This window comes from Moschus berezovskii, chromosome 3, assembly GCF_049115385.1.
Source record: "Moschus berezovskii isolate FMDL1 chromosome 3, NW_MosBer_1.0, whole genome shotgun sequence".
Taxonomy (NCBI): domain Eukaryota; kingdom Metazoa; phylum Chordata; class Mammalia; order Artiodactyla; family Moschidae; genus Moschus; species Moschus berezovskii.
Window position 1 is genome coordinate 76,188,485 of NC_142462.1, and position 16,971 is coordinate 76,205,455.

Genomic DNA, 16,971 nt, shown 5'->3' on the forward strand with positions numbered 1-16,971 from the left:
GAACTTACAGTGGTAAATGTGAAGAAGTCTTCCCAGAGTGTTGTGGGAGCAACACTGAGCCTTGATCTTGGCTGTTTTTCTTTTATTGAAAGTGATTTGCCTCACTCGTTTGTTATGAGGTGGCAGCTAGCAAGCTTTGGCTTATTTTTTATTCTTATTCCCAAATACCTTTTCTTTTTAGTATACATTTTATTTGAATGCCTATTTATTTAATTTATACTCAGGGTTCATGTCTGAAAGTGAAAAGGTAAGCATTTGTAAATGTGGAATGGAATAAAAATAATAAAAGAACTTTAATGTAAGTCAGAAACAAACAAGATGATCTTGATTGTCTCCATCAATCTATAGTAGAAAACACGGACTAGAAATCTGTCCTCTTTAAAATAAATAAAATTCTAAAAAATAATAATTCTCTGTATAACTTGAGCTTACTGAATCCTTAATTTTAAGGTATTTATTAGAATAAATTCCTTTAAAGTGAAAAAAAAATGAGAAATGGCACTGAGAAATGGCAGAAAGACTTTGTGGCTGTAGATGAAATCTTAAATTTTGATATTTGGAACCGAGTGGGAGAAGGTAGTAAGACTTAAATCAAGACACCCACGCTCCAGCCTGACACTGTCACTCACAAGCTGTATGGCCGAGGTCAGGCACCAGAACCTCCTCTGTGAATCGGAGGAGGAGAGGGAAACTAATCTGGATGAGCTCTCAGGTTCTCACGCTCTACTGCATGATGTGGTGAGGGTGAAGTTAGCCGCTTGCCTCATGGTGATGTCAGGAAGATGTGTTCTAAAGCCAGGGTTGGCCAGCTCTGCCTCTCTGCCTATTTTTCTGTGGCACACAAGCCAAATTTGGTTTTTATATCTTTTAATGTTTGAAATGTTCCCATGGTATCTCTAATTTTCTTGAAGAGATCTCTTGTTTTTCCTATTCTGTTGTTTTCCTCTATTTCTTTGCATTGATCGCGGAGGAAGGCTTTTTTATCTCTCCTTGCTATTCTTTGCAACTCTGCATTCAGATGCTTATATCTTTCCTTTTCTCCTTTGCTTTTCGCTTCTCTTTTCACAGCTATTTGTAAGGCCTCCTCAGACAGCCATTTTGCTTTTTTGCATTTCTTTTCCATGGGGATGGTCTTGGTCCCTGTCTCCTGTACAATGTCATGAACCTCCGTCCAGAGTTCATCAGGAACTCTATCTATCAGATCTAGTCCCTTAAATCGCTTTCTCACTTCCACTGTATAATCATAAGGGATTTGATTTAGGTCATATCTGAATGGTCTAGTGGTTTTCCCTACTTTCTTCAATTTCAGTCTGAATTTGGCAATGAGTTCATGATCTGAATAACAGTCAGCTTCTGGTCTTGTTTTGCTAACTGTATAGAGCTTCTCCATCTTTGGCTGCAAAGAATATAATCAATCTGATTTCGGTGTTGACCATCTGGTGATGTCCATGTGTAGAGTCTTCTCTTGTGTTGTTGGAAGAGGGTATTTGCTATGACCAGTGTGTTCTCTGGGTAAAACTCTGTTAGCCTTTGCCCTGCTTCATTCCGTGCTCCAAGGCCAAATTTGCCTGTTACTCCAGGTGTTTCTTGACTTGCTACTTTTGCATTCCAGTCCCCTATAATGAAAAGGACATCTTTTTTGGGTGTTAGTTCTAAAAGGTCTTGTAGGTCTTCATAGAACCGTTCAACTGCGACTTCTTCAGCATTACTGGTTGGGGCATAGGCTTGGATTACTGCAATATTGAATGGTATGCCTTGGAAACGAACAGATATCATTCTGTTGTTTTTGAGATTGCATCCAAGTACTGCATTTCAGACTCTTTTGTTGACCATGATGGCTACTCCATTTCTTCTAAGGGATTCCTGCCCACAGTAGTAGATATAATGGTCATCTGAGTTAAATTCACCCATTCCAATCCATTTTAGTTCACTGATTCCTAAAATGTGTACGTTCACTCTTGCCATCTCCTGTTTGACCATGTTCAATTTGCCTTGATTCATGGACCTAACATTCCAGGTTCCTATGCAATATTGCTCTTTACAGCATCGGACCTTGCTTCTATCACCAGTCACATCCATAACTGGGTATTGGTTTTGCTTTGGCTCCATCCCTTCGTTCTTTCTGGAGTTATTTCTCCACTGATCTCCAGTAGCATACTGGACACCTACCGACCTGGGGAATTCCTCATTCAGTATCCCAACAATATGTGAACCATGAACTTCCAGATGTTCAAGCAGGTTTTAGAAAAGGCAGAGGTACCAGAGATCAAATTGCCAACATCCGCTGGATCATGGAGAAAGCAAGAGAGTTCCAGAAAAATGTCTATTTCTGCTTCATTGACTATGCCAAAGCCTTTGACTGTGTGGATCACAATAAACTAGAAAATTCTGAAAGAGATGGGAATACCAGACCACCTGACCTGCCTCTTGAGAAACCTGTATGCAGGTCAGGAAGCAACAGTTAGAACTGGACATGGAACAACACACTGGTTCCAAATAGGAAAAGGAATATGTCAAGGTTGTCTATTGTCACCCTGCTTATTTAACTTATATGAAGAGTACATCATGAGGAATGCTGAGCTGGAAGAAGCACAAGCTGGAATCAAGATTGCCGGGAGAAATATTAATAACCTCAGATATGCAGATGACACCACCCTTATGGCAGAAAGTGAAGAGGAACTCAAAAGCCTCTTAATGAAAGTGAAAGAGGAGAGTGAAAAGGTTGGCTAGAAGCTCAACATTCAGAAAATCATGGCCTCTGGCCCCATCACTTCATGGGAAATAGATGGGGAAACAGTGGAAACAGTGTCAGACTTTATTTTTGGGGGCTCCAAAATCACTGCGGATGCTGATTGCAGCCATGAAATTAAAAGACACTTACTCCTTGGAAGGAAAGTTATGACCAACCTAGATAGCATATTAAAAAGCAGAGACATTACTTTGCCAACCAAGGTCCGTCTAGTCAAGGCTATGATTTTTCCAGTGGTCATGTATGGATGTGAGATTTGGACTGTGAAGAAAGCTGCTCGCCGAAGAATTGATGCTTTTGAACTGTGGTGCTGGAGAAGACTCTTGAGAGTCCCTTGGACTGCAAGGAGATCCAACCTGTCCATTCTAAAGGAGATCAGTCCTGGGTGTTCATTGGAAGGACTGATGATAAAGCTGAAATTCCAATATTTTGGTCACCTCATGCGACGAGTTGACTCACTAGAAAAGACTCTGATGCTGGGAGGGATTGGGGGCAGGAGGAGAAGTGGGCGACAGAGAATGAGATGGCTGGATGGCATCACCGACTTGATGGACATGAGTTTGAGTGAATTCTGGGAGTTGGTTATGGACAGGGAGGCCTGGCGTGCTGAGATTCATGGGGTCGCAAAGAGTCGGACACGACTGAGCGACTGAACTGAACTGAATGTTTGAAAAAAAAGAATATAATTTTTGTTTCACGTAACAGCTGTATGAAGTTCTAATTTCAGTGTCTGTAGATAAAGTTTTATTGGCACACAGCCACAGTCATCCAAAAAAAAATAAAAGAAATCTGTCCTCTTTCACCTGCCTCCTAACCTGCTTTGGCCATGTGCCTCTTGGTTAATAACATCACTTCTTGCAAAGCTGCATGTTTCAGAAGCCTGGAATGGGAAGGATGTTCATGTGTTGGGGAGTGGGGAGGGTTTTTCACTTAACTTTATACGTGATTAATCACTAATTTTTCAGGTTCAACGCCAATATCCCTCTTCTCTCGCCTTCTTACCATCTCTTCGTTACATCATTTCTCACCTGAACAGCTAGTCTCCTAACTTGCCTCCTTGCCCCAGTATCATTTCCTTCAAACCAGCTCCCTCGGTGGCTATGAACTCACCTTCCTTTAATGCAGATCTGAGCATATCACTATTCTGCTTAAAACTCTCGAGGAGATACCCAGAATAGGCAACAAAAACATAGAAACAAAAAGTAGGTTAGTAATTGTCAGAGACTGTCAGGGAGACAGGAATGAAAACTGATTGCTAATGGGTACAGGTTTCCTTTGCAGTGATGAAAACATTCTGCAACTGGATAGTGGTGATGGTTGCTCAACATTGTGAATATATTAAACACTACTGAATTGTTCACAGTAAAATGGTCAGAATGATAATTTTATGTTATGTGTATTTTAACACACACACACAAATCCTGTATGAAAAGGTCGGTGGATCCCAGCAGCATGTCATATGGGGTTTACCTGTTCAACTGTTCCTTCTGCTTTCCTTCTAATTCTTCATAACTGGAACTCCTTTCAGATTATTGCATGTGTAATGCAGTTTCATGCCCCACTGTTTTTGAACTCGGTTTCCTGTCTTTACTACATCTCTTTCCCCCTCCCCACTCACATGGTCTGTCCAGTGATCTGCTCCTCCTTGACCCTCCTTGAAGTCTCCCATGACACATCACACATCTGTGTCAGCACACCCATTGTGAATTTCCCCTTATATTCATCTCCAAAGGCACAACTGAGAAATCTTTCTTGCCAGGTCCATGTTTCTAGTTCCATGGAGAATCATATTCTTTTCTAAAACATAAAGTAGAATGAAGCTTTAAAGTGTTTTGTATAACCCTTTTAAAATTCATGACATGTGGAACACATGAGTTTAGCAGTTTCAGTTCTAATGTGAAAGCACCCAAAATACCCAGTTTCTGGTGATGAGACCATTTCTATCCAGGGAGCCTCAAGATTAGTCTGGTCACATTTAAATATATAATCATGGCCCTGTCACATTTTTTTACACACCTCCAAAAACTCTGGAGTGGTTTGTGTCCTTGATTTGTGAGTGGTGAGTGGCTTGGCTATTACAACAAAGTGGTTTATTTTTTCAGCAGTCATAAATTCATTTTTGAGGTTAACTTCGGGAAAATGCTATATGGGAATTTGCTAGAGAACATACTTTGAGAATTTTGTGGCATGTGAAAAAGACTTTGTTCTTAAATGAGCTTTTCTTTCCAATCTTAATGACACCATTTATGATGTCATTTGGTCATTACGTATGGCAGCTCAGAATTGGATCAAGGATCAGGGAAGTCATTGAGAATAAGAATTGTAACACCTAACCCCTGTCATCTCTTCTTCGCCACTTGATTATCATGGATGTAGAAGGGGTGTGTGTGTGTGTGTGTGTGTAGAAGGTGTGTGTGTGTGTGTGTGTGTATAAACACCAGGAGAGTAGATGATTACAAAAAAATACACTAACGTGAGGTCATTAGTAAATGTTACACAGATTTTTCTTTGTGTTTTCCCTTGACATAAAAACCTGTCACAAAATAGGAAGTTCTTTTATATAGAGGTCCTCAAAGAGTAGTCTTTGGACAAACAGCACCAAAGCATTACTTTGCAACTGTTAGAAGTGCAAATTCTTAGACCCTGGCTGGGACCTTCAAAATTGGGAAGTCTAGGAGTGAGAACTTAGCAGTTTACTTTAACAAGCTCAGATATTTTTATTCCCCTTTAGGTTTGAGAATAACTGTTTTAAACAACTCCCTTAAACCAAGATTTTTATGCTAATGTAGGAACAGGATGTTCTAGGTTAGTTATGTTGGTTACATGAATTTTGATCTTACATTTTGAATAGAGATAATTACTAGAAGAATAATTACAACAGCTAATATTTCTCAAGAACCATCCCAGGCCAGGCACTGTGCTGTGTTCCATGGATATCATTCCTTTAATTCCTTATACAACTATCCCAGGACATAATATTTCATTCCCTGCTGTACCATTAAGAAAACTGAAACACAGAGACGTTAAGTTGCTTGCCCAAGGTCGCATAGTTTGCTGTGCCTCTGGTCGCGCTCCTGTGCTCCGACTCCCAAGCCCTGGCCATGAAGCACTGTGCTAGCCCTCCATTAGCAGTAGCCCTGGTCGGGAAGGGAGGCAGGATGACCTTTAGCTCTTGAGTATTCAGTTTCTTAATGTTCTGGACGATTGCTGCCAAACTCATTTCCAGCTAAAGCAGCTGGGTTTTGTCATAAACACGACTTCGTTTAGTGTCCTCAGCTGAGCTGAAGTTGCATGAAAAAAGCTCATCAGATTCCTGCCAAGGCTGGAGGACTGGATGGGAAGCCACAGGAGGAGAATTCTAGCCTGGGGTCGTGGGGGGCAGCAGAAATCTTCCTCCAGGGTCACGTTCATGGGCTCCTGTCACAGATGTGTTCACTTTCGGTCTGTGACAAAGAGGGGAACATGCTGGGTTTCCAAATGCAAGCTGGAACACAAATGTAGATGGGCATTGCTGTCATAGCAGCAAGGCACAGCTGACTGCTGGTGGAGGGTAGCATGAAGCAGTTGTCTCCAAAGGCCAATGAGGGGTAAATCCAATCTCATAGTCCTTGCTGCTGCTGCTAAGTTGCTTCAGTCGTGTCCGGCTCTGTGAGACCCCATATACAGCAGCCCACCAGGCTCCTCCGTCCCTGTAATTCTCCAGGCAAGAACAATGGAGTGGGTTGCCATTTCCTTCTCCAGGGGATCTTCCCGACCCAGGGATCAAACCAGCATCTCCTGCATTGCAGGCAGATTCTTTACTGTCTGAGCCACTAGGGAAGCCACCAGAGAATCCCATTGTATGTCAATTTTACACAAAATTTGGGGAGGAGTATACTGACATCCCCATCTTACTCTGAAATGTGTCAAAAAGATAAGATGGATTAATAGATGGGCAGTGAGATGCAGCTGTAAGTAAACGAGTAAAGTGTTAATGAGAGTGTCTAAATGGTGTGAAATGAAATTCTTTCAAATCTGCTGTATGTTTGAAAATGTTTCATAATAAAATCTTGGAAAAAATAGAATGTTCTAGCTTTTTGCTGCTCAAAAAATTTTAGGCCTTTTAAAATTTCAGATGTCAAGGAGTTCTCTTTTGTTGTTGTTTAAATTTTTTTGAGACTCAAAATATCTCCTTTATTACTGGTAAAGACTAAGGTAGAAGGTGTAGTTAAGGTAAAAGGTGTAGCTTAGTGTGAAGGCCAATGGACCAGCTCACTGAATGGTAGAATTAGGTACATTTCTCTACCTAGTTGCAACCAGAGCTGGTCTGAGGTAGGTCTCCCAACGTCAGGGCCCTAACAAGGTAAGAATAACAGCACAGCATGGAGAAGTAGACAGCTCCCTCCTATGAAGAGACAAGGAAGAATTTTCCAGTTTCATACACATGAAAGATGGATGCAATTTAGTGTAAAATCAAATAACTACACAATTTAAAAACTTTCTTACCTTACGGTACCTATTATTAATGCTATCAAAAGCAGACAATCAGCATATCCAAAAGCATGAACTGATACACTATGTTCTTTATTTCATGTAAGCTTTAAAAACATTTTAATCCAAATTAAAAGTTTCCATGTATTTACAATATCCAGTTTTCTAAATTTCAGTTTTTCTTCTGTTTTTCTTCTTTAAGGTAATTGTGCGAGGTGGAGGCCACATTTTGCCCTATGACCAGCCTCTGCGATCTTTTGACATGATTAATCGATTCATTTTTGGAAGAGGATGGGATCCTTATTGATGCATAAACTGCTTTCCTAAAGGAGACCATCATGGCTTTTAGTCTTTGAAAAGAAAATTTTCAAGACAGAAAATGTAACATAAATAAGAAAATTATCTTTTTAAAACTGCAAAATGTTCCTCATCAATAAAAATTATCCTTAAAACAAATGAGCCTCTGTTTTGGGGGAGAGATAGTTCATTACAAAATTAAACTGTAAGAAAATGTTGTGCATGAGTGAGAATTAAATCATTTATCTTAACGGGTACAAAGAATGGATTCTGAGACACCAATTCAGATAGAAATGGATAAATAAATGGGATGTTGGGGCCTTAAATAAGAATTTTAAATTCCTTCTCTAATGATGTGAAAAGTGCAATAAATGAATGGAATTGTAACTATCTTGTTCTGTAAATAACAGGAAAGTTTATCATACCATGTATCTGAAGGTGTTGCATAAATATTAGATAAGGACATCTGAACTATCGTTCCAAATGAATAGATGAACTTATAATAGTGGTGAGGAAGAGACTTCAGAATATAGAAAGTCTTAGCAAGAAAGGTGGCTTGCAATTCTTTGAACTAAAAATCTTATATGTAAAAGAAATAATGTATCTGTATCTACTTATTGATGATAAGCAGAGAATCTTATTCAGAGAAGATACTAAATCTTTGCCTATTCTTTCTTTGTTTTTTTTTTTTTTTTTAGTTCATAGGTTCATTTTAAGTACGCACATTTATCAAACAGCCTGCAGGCCATATTAGTTATGAGCTGTTTTTACTTTGAGTTTTAAATTCTGTACTTCTTTAGCCAAATAAGGAATAACCTAATTTTGTATAATTGTTGGAATATAAAAAAAATGAGATCCTCTTGCATCAAAAAATATATTTATAAATATGCATACGTTAGTAACTTTCCAACTAAAATACCACATCTCGGCACATCTTTCCTATTTATGCATTTATACATCACATGCTCACATCTCTAATTCCACAGCACATTTGCCTTTTTCCACATCATTTCCCCCTCATATTACCCATCTATGAATTGGCTCACTGGGGAACTTAAATTTTAAAAAGTCAAAGCCTATTCTCACTGTAAATATTTTATTGAGTTCTTTTAATATCTCATTTCATTCAGGATTGAGATTTTCCTTTTTTAAATATACATGTTGTTCATTGTGCCCATATACTATAAGACCTCAAATGGAACATTCTCCTCAAAAGCAAATTTTTATCATTGCAGAGAATAATCTGGAGGAAGTGTGCACAAAGTTTTGCATACAGCGCCACCAGCAAGTTAAAATTGTTGCATCTGGTCCCAATAACATGTGATGGAAAGGGCACCAACTGGGTATGAGAGACCTAGAATCTCATTCCAGGTGTGTCACACATGCAATGGATGTTTTTGGATAAGTTACCGAGGCCTGGCGTGCTGTGATTCATCGGGTCGCAAAGAATCGGACACGACTGAGCAACTGAACTGAACTGAACTGAAAGTCTCAAAGAAAGTAGCCAGAAGAGATTTCCGAGGTTCCTCCCAGCTCAGGTATCATTGTCAAAGAAACTATTTCACTAAGGAAGCCTCATTATTAGTGGGTTCCATATTTGCATCACCTACTTAAAATTGATCTGTAATCCTCAAATCAATACTTGCTCACTTTGTGGTCATGGATGAGTATGTGCAGCGTGACGAAAAATTTGAGTTACCAAATCTGCACATTCTCAGCGGAGGGCAAATGAGGCAACACTGCCTCCTTGTTTCAGCTTTCCTAATGTAAACATATGTCCTTTTGGCAGTCTATTCAGTGCCACATTTTCTGCATCTTTGTGCTTTTTGTTGGTGATTTTGCTGTTTAAAAGGGCTCCCATGCATAGTGCTGAAGTGCCGTCTAGTGTTCTTGAGCACAAGAAGGCTATGATGTGCCTTATGGAGAAAAGTGTGAGTTAGATTTTGTTTAGGCATGTGTTGTATGCTGTTGGCCATGAATTTAATATTACTGCAGCACCAGATGGTCAACACTGAAATCAGATTGATTCTATTCTTTGCAGCCAAAGATGGAGAAGTTCTATACAGTTAGGAAAAACAAGACCAGGAGCTGACTGTGGCTCAGATCATGAACTCCTTATTGCCAAATTCAGACTTAAATTGAAGAAAGTAGGGAAAACCACTAGACCATTCAGATATGACCTAAATCAAATCCCTTATGATTATATAGTGGAAGTGAGAAATAGATTTAAGGGACTAGATCTGATAGAGTGCCTGATGAACTCTGTACGGAGGTTCGTGAATTGTACAGGAGACAGGGACCAAGACCATCCCCATGGAAAAGAAATGCAAAAAAGCAAAATGGCTGTCTGAGGAGGCCTTACAAATAGCTGTGAAAAGAAGAAAAGTGAAAAGCAAAGGAGAAAAGGAAAGATATAAGCATCTGAATGCAGAGTTCCAAAGAATAGCAAGGAGAGATAAGAAAGGCTTCCTCAGCGATCAATGCAAAGAAATAGAGGGAAACAGAATAGGAAAGACAAGAGATCTCTTCAAGAAAATCAGAGATTCCAAGGGAACATTTCATGCAAAGATGGGCCAAATAAAGGACAGAAATGGTAGCAGAATGCTAACAGAAGCAGAAGATATTAAGAAGAGGTGGCAAGAATACACAGAAGAACTGTACAAAAAAGATCTTCAAGACCAAGATAGAGACGCCCGGCTCCGGCGGCGCAGGCGCAGACGCGGGAGACGCCTGGCTCCGGCGGCGCAGACACGGGAGACGCCCGGCTCCTGCGCAACCGACCACGTGCAGAATCATGGCTGAGATGAGCTACCCCGCGCCCAGGGTTGGGGCGGTGGCCGAGAGGAGCTGTACCACATCCAGGAGGCGGTGGCTGCTTGGGCACCGGAGGGCCGAGAGGAGCTGATCCACATTCAAAGCAGGAGGGGCGGCCTTGAGGAGATACCCCTCGTCCAAGGTAAGGTACAGCGGCTGCGCCTTGCTGGAGCAGCTGGGAAGAGATACTCCACGACCAAGTGGAATATAAGAATCCAGTGTTCTGGGGAGGAAGGAACAAGATGGCGGAGGGATAAGATGGCAAGACCACTTTCTCCCCCACAAATTCATCAAAAGAACATTTGAACGTGGAGTAAAGTCCACAGAACAACTTCTGAATACTGGCAGAGGACATCAGGCTCCCAGAAAAGCAGCCCATTGTCTTCTAAAGGAGAGAGAAGAAATCCAGCTGCACCCACCAGAACACCGACACATGCTTCCCTAACCAGGGAACCCGGACAAGTCACCCGTCCAACCCCACACACAGCGAAGAAACTACATAATAAAGAGAACTCCACAAACTGCAAGAAGAGGGAAAGGCCACCCCAAGCAAAGCAATATAAGCAAGATGAAGAGGCAGAGAAATATCCAGCAAGTAAAGGAACAAGATAATTGCCCACCAACACAAACAAAAGAAGAAGATATAGGGAATTTACCTGATAAAGAATTTCAAATTTTGATGGTGAAAATGATTCAAAATCTTGAAAGCAAAATGGAGTTACAGATAAATAACCTGGAGAAAAGGATTGAGAAGATGGAAGAAAGATTTAATAAGGACTTAGAAGAAATAAAAAAGAGTCAATATACAATGAATAATGCAATAGATGAGATCAGAAACACTCTGGAGGGAACAAACAGTAGAATAACAGAGGCAGAAGACAGGATAAGCGAACTAGAAGATAGAATTGTAGAAATAAATGAAACAGAGAGGAAAAAAGAAAAACGAATTAAAAGAAATGAGGACAATATTAGAGACCTCTGGGACAATGTTAAACGCTCCAACATTCGAATCATAGGAGTCCCAGAAGAAGAAGACAAAAAGAAAGACCATGAGAGAATACTTGAGGAGATAATAGTTGAAAACTTCCCTAAAATGGAGAAAGAAATAATCACCCAAGTCCAAGAAACCCAGAGAGTCCCCAACAGGATAAACCCAAGGCGAAATACTCCAAGACACATATTAATCAAATTAACAAAGATCAAACACAAAGAACAAATATTAAAAGCAGCAAGGGAAAAGCAGCAAATAACACATAAGGGGATTCCCATAAGGATAACAGCTGATCTTTCAACAGAAACTCTTCAGGCCAGAAGGGAGTGGCAAGACATACTTAACGTGATGAAAGAAAATACCCTACAGCCCAGATTACTATACCCAGCAAGGATCTCATTCAAATATGAAGGAGAAATCAAAAGCTTTACAGACAAGCAAAAGCTGAGGGAATTCAGCATCACCAAACCAGCTCTCCAACAAATGCTAAAGGATCTTCTATAGATAGGAAACACAGAAAAAGTGTATAAACTTGAACCCAAAGCAATAAAGAAAATGGCTACGGGATCGTACTTATCAATAATTACCTTAAACGTAAATGGGTTGAAATTTTCAAAAAGGCTAGGAAACAATTCTCATAGCCATCAATAGTTCAGTGTTGAGTTCATGAATAGTTTTTAAAGTTTGGGACAAACTGTAGTATTTGCTATTTGAAGTACTATTTGTAATTGGCATATTACGATGTAACATTGGTCTTCATTTCCAACTTAAAACGCCTAAAAATGCCTAACAGGTTTTTAGATTTGTGAATTTTAATTGAAATGTATTTTACGATGTTACTAAACCTGCAGAAATATTGAAATATTTCAGAGAACTTATTCACTGTATATTTAATTTATTTTATTTATTAAAGTTATGAACTGTAGGAAGTTTTACTTGTTGGGTCAAATGCTTGTTGCTTCAAATGCTTGTTGCATTTGAAGTGCTAGTTACAAGAAAATCAAATACCTTCAATGTATAAATGCTATTAAGTTTTTAAAGGACTCTGGAGTATAAGTAAGTTTGTTTAAAGAAATTTAGTCTGTTCAACTTGAAAAAAAAATAAATAAAATTGGATTATTTGATTTAAAAAAAAGATAAAAAATAAACAGCACAGTCTTTTATATATTGTTAAAAGTTTAAAAAAAAAATTCATTACAGCAAGGTTAGTTAGACACATGATGGATGCAGCTTTAATCCTGCCATATGTTATTACAGTTAAAATGTAAATGATGAAAAATATTTGGTGCTTATCAGCATTTATGTGGAAATGTGTTTTACAGTGATATATGGTGTTATATTTCTATTATTGTGATGAAAAAGAAAACAATACAAAAAGACGTAGTGTTTATTAAAACATGAAAAAAGAAAAAGAAATAAATGGTTTTGCAGCACTGAAGAGATTATAGAAAGTAAATAAGCTAGATCAGACCTGTTTTATGTAGTAATTTTATAGTTTATTTTAATTATTTCAGTTGTAAAATATTGTTATACTGTTAATTAGTTCTGATTGTTCATATTAAACTATTGTAATGCAAATAAATAAATAAATAAGGGAAAAAAAAGAAAATTATTAAAAAAAAAGAGAACTCACAATAAAAAAAATAAATAAATAAATAAAAAGCAAAAAAAAAAAAAAAGACCAAGATAATCACGATGGCGTGATCACTGACCTAGAGCCAGACATCTTGGAATGTGAAGTCAAGTGGGCCTTAGAAAGCATCACTACGAACAAAGCTAGTGGAAGTGATGGAATTCCAATTGAGCTATTTGAAATCCTGAAAGATGATGCTGTGAAAGTGCTGCACTCAATATGCCAGCAAATTTGGAAAACTCCGCAGTGGCCACAGGACAGGAAAAGGTCAGTCTTCATTCCAATCCCAAAGAAAGGCAATGCCAAAGAATGCTCAAACTACCGCACAATTGCACTCATCTCACACGCTAGTAAAGTCATGCTCAAAATTCTCCAAGCCAGGCTTCAGCAATACGTGAACTATGAACTTCCAGATGTTCAAGCAGGTTTTAGAAAAGGCAGAGGCACCAGAGATCAAATTGCCAACATCCTCTGGATCATGGAGAAAGCAAGAGAGTTCCAGAAAAACATCTATTTCTGCTTCATTGACTATGCTAATGCCTTTGACTGTGTGGATCACAATAAACTGTGGAAAATTCTGAAAGAGATGGGAATACCAGACCACCTGATTTGCCTCTTGAGAAACCTGTATGCAGGTCAGGAAGCAACAGTTAGAACTGGGCATGGAACAACACACTGGTTCCAAATAGGAAAAGGAGTATGTCAAGGTTGTATATTGTCACTCTGCTTATTAACTTATATGCAGAGTACATCATGAGGAACGCAGGGCTGGAAGAAGCACAAGCTGGAATCAAGATTGCTGGGAGAAATATCAATAACCTCAGATATGCAGATGACACCACCCTTATGGCAGAAAGTGAAGAGGAACTCAAAAGCCTCTTGATGAAAGTGAAAGAGGAGAGTGAAAAGGTTGGCTTGAAGCTCAACATTCAGAAAACAAAGATCATGGCATCTGGTCCCATCACTTCATGGGAAATAGATGGGGAAACAGTGGAAACAGTGTCAGACTTTATTTTTTTGGGCTCCAAAATCAGTGTGGATGCTGATTGCAGTCATGAAATTAAAAGATGCTTACTCCTTGGAAGGAAAGTTATGACCAACCTAGATAGCATATTAAAAATCAGAGACAATACTTTGCCAACCAAGGTCCGTCTAGTCAAGGCTATTGTTTTTCCCGTGGTCATGTATGGATTGAGAGTTGGACTGTGAAGAAACCTGATCACCAAAGAATTGATGCTTTTGAACTGTGGTGCTGGAGAAGACTCTTGAGAGTCCCTTGGACTGCAAGGAGATCCAACCAATCCATTCTAAAGAAGATCAATCCTGGGTGTTCATTGGAAGGACTGATGCTAAAGCTGAAACTGCAATACTTTGGTCACCTCATGCAAAGAGTTGACTCACTGGAAAAGACTCTGATGCTGGGAAGGATTGGGGGCGGGAGGAGAAGGGGACGACAAAGAATGAGATGGCTAGATGGCATCACCGACTCTATGGACATGAGTTTGAGTGAACTCCAGGAGTTAGTGATGGACAGGGAGGCCTGGTGTGCTGTGATCCATGGGGTTGCAGAGAGTCAGACACGACTGAGCGACTGAACTGACTGACTGAACTGAACAATATATGTTAAATAAGGTTTCTTTAACACACATAAAACAAGGTCACCCAATGTTTGGTTGACCCAAATGTTGTGATCAGAATCTAGTAAGAAACAAATCCTGCATTTCCCTGGAAGAAGTGTTTCAGAACTAATCCAGTCTTTAGGGAGACGTTATAGAAAATACCTATAGTGAACAGAGAGAATGGACTGTTTCTATGGAACAGAGTAGGGATCAACACAAATTCATTGCTTAATAAATGGAAGTGGCCAGACATTGTCATTTACCATCTACCTGCCTCAGGCACTGGGACTGGACCAGTGGGGACTGCTGAAGACAACTTGCCAGACCTTCCCAGAACAACCCTAGTGAAGTCCCTTGAGGATTCGGTGCTGTGGAAACTGAGTCTGGGAGGTCTTTTCATTAAAAGAAGGAAGGGAGGACTTCCCTGGTGGTCTAGTGGTTAGGAATCCATGCTTCCCTTGCAGCAGGTACAGGTTCCATCTTTAGGTCCAAAGTCTTCAAGTCGGAGGATCTTTATAACTCTTCACCATGCCATGGGGAGTGGCCACATACTCACAAGCTGTATCAGGGCAGTGTATTTAAAGAAACTGTAGAACTAACCTGAGAGTGGGTCTGGCATTCTTTCTTTCTTTCACAAAAAAGACAAGAGTTGCAGATGAGCAAGTGGCTATTGTTAACATGTCATCTAAGTGAAAGTCACTCAGTTGTGTCTGATTCTTTGCGACCCCATGGACTACACAGTCCATGAAATTCTCTAGGCCAGAATACTGGAGTGGGTAGCCTTTCCCTTCTCCAGGGTATCTTCTCAACCCAGGAATTGAACCCAGGTCTCCTGCATTGAAGGCAGATTCTTTACCAGCTGAGCCACAAGGGAAGCCCAAGAATACTGAAGTGGGTAGCTTTTTCCTTCTCCAGGGGATCTTCCAGACCGAGGAATTGAACCGATGTCTCCTGCATTGCAGGCGGATTCTTTACCAACTGACCTATCAGGGAAGCCCCAATATGTCATCTAGCAGATAATTTTTTTTAAGTACAGTATTAATAGTACGCCCTCGCCCTTTCTAAGTAGAAGTGATACTTAACACTTAGTGAGAAAGTAATTTCTTTCCAAAAGAAATTTAATCTATGGCAAGAGCATTTTGAAAACAGATGTTTGGAAATATTCCCATTTACTCTGTGTGTATTACCAAAAAAAAAAAAAACACCCTTAACTCAGGAAAAATTTCAACAAATGTCTTTACATAAAAGATGGTATTGAAAAACTCATGTTGGGAGTTAATAAAGCTTATCTAATGAGGTATTATTTCCATTTGGATCTACATCTCTGTAATGTGTCTTTTTCAGCTCTGAGGGACTTTGAAACCAAGTATCAAAATATACTGAACATATAACCAGATAGTTGAATGTTATCTCACAAAAGGATCACCCAAGATTTTCAGACATGACAAAGCATATTCAACACATTGATCCTATTAAAAATACTAATAGTAATATTTTAGAGAGCACAAATATTTTATACTAATCAAAAACAATTTTTAAAAATTAAGTATTTAAATTTTCATCCTTTATCATTTTAGTTTCTATTTTAATTAATATTTCATAATATAAATGTTACTAGTAATTAGTAAATTAATATTTCATAATATAAATGTAGGAGATCCAACCAGTCCATTCTAAAGGAGATCAGTCCTGGGTGTTCATTGGAAGAACTGATGCTAAAGCTGAAACTCCAATACTTTGGCCACCTCATGCGACGAGTTGACTCACTGGAAAAGACTCTGATGCTGGGAGGGATTGGGGGCGGGAGGAGAAGGGGACGACAGAGAATGAGATGGCTGGATGGCATCACCGACTCGATGGACATGAGTTTGAGTGAACTCCGGGAGTTGGTGATGGACAGGGAGGCCTGGCGTGCTGCGATTCATGGAGTCGCAAAGAGTCGGACACGACTGAGTGACTGAACTGAACTGAACTGAATTGAGTGACGTGGTTATACTTTATAAATAAGTGAATAATTACATATTTTTTGTGTGCCTTAGGAAATTTTTTAATGATAGGGGTGACAAAGCATAAAGGTTTGGAGAACACTGAGAGGACAGGAAAAGTCTAAATTTAACAGTGGCCTTAAACTATGCACTGATTTCGTTAAGTTAAAAAAAAAAGGTATCTAGTAATATAGTATGTTTCATTTACAAGAAAGGGAGAAGGAAGGAAGAAAGGAAGAAAGGGAAATAAAATCAAACAAATAAATGAGGGAGGGAGAGAGATACACACACAAGTTTTGAAAGGAACAGAGAGTACCTTCGGCTTCCCTGGGGTCAAGAAGGGACTGTCTTGGCTCAGTGTCATCAAGAACCCACCTGCCAGGGCAGGAGATGCAGGTTCGATCCCTGGGTCG

At 39.5% G+C, this 16,971-nt stretch overlaps 1 protein-coding gene across 2 annotated transcripts in view; it reads left to right on the plus strand.

The window, feature by feature from the left end:
- The window catches only part of CPVL (carboxypeptidase vitellogenic like), a 108,246-nt gene extending 100,583 nt beyond the window's left edge, over positions 1-7,663 (plus strand). For both annotated transcript variants that reach the window (XM_055420956.2, XM_088832348.1), the window contains one exon: positions 7,422-7,663. In XM_055420956.2, coding sequence (XP_055276931.2) covers positions 7,422-7,526 — 105 coding nt within the window. In that variant the 3' untranslated portion in view covers positions 7,527-7,663. The remainder of the gene's footprint in view (positions 1-7,421) is intronic.
- Positions 7,664-16,971: the final 9,308 nt, after the last annotated feature.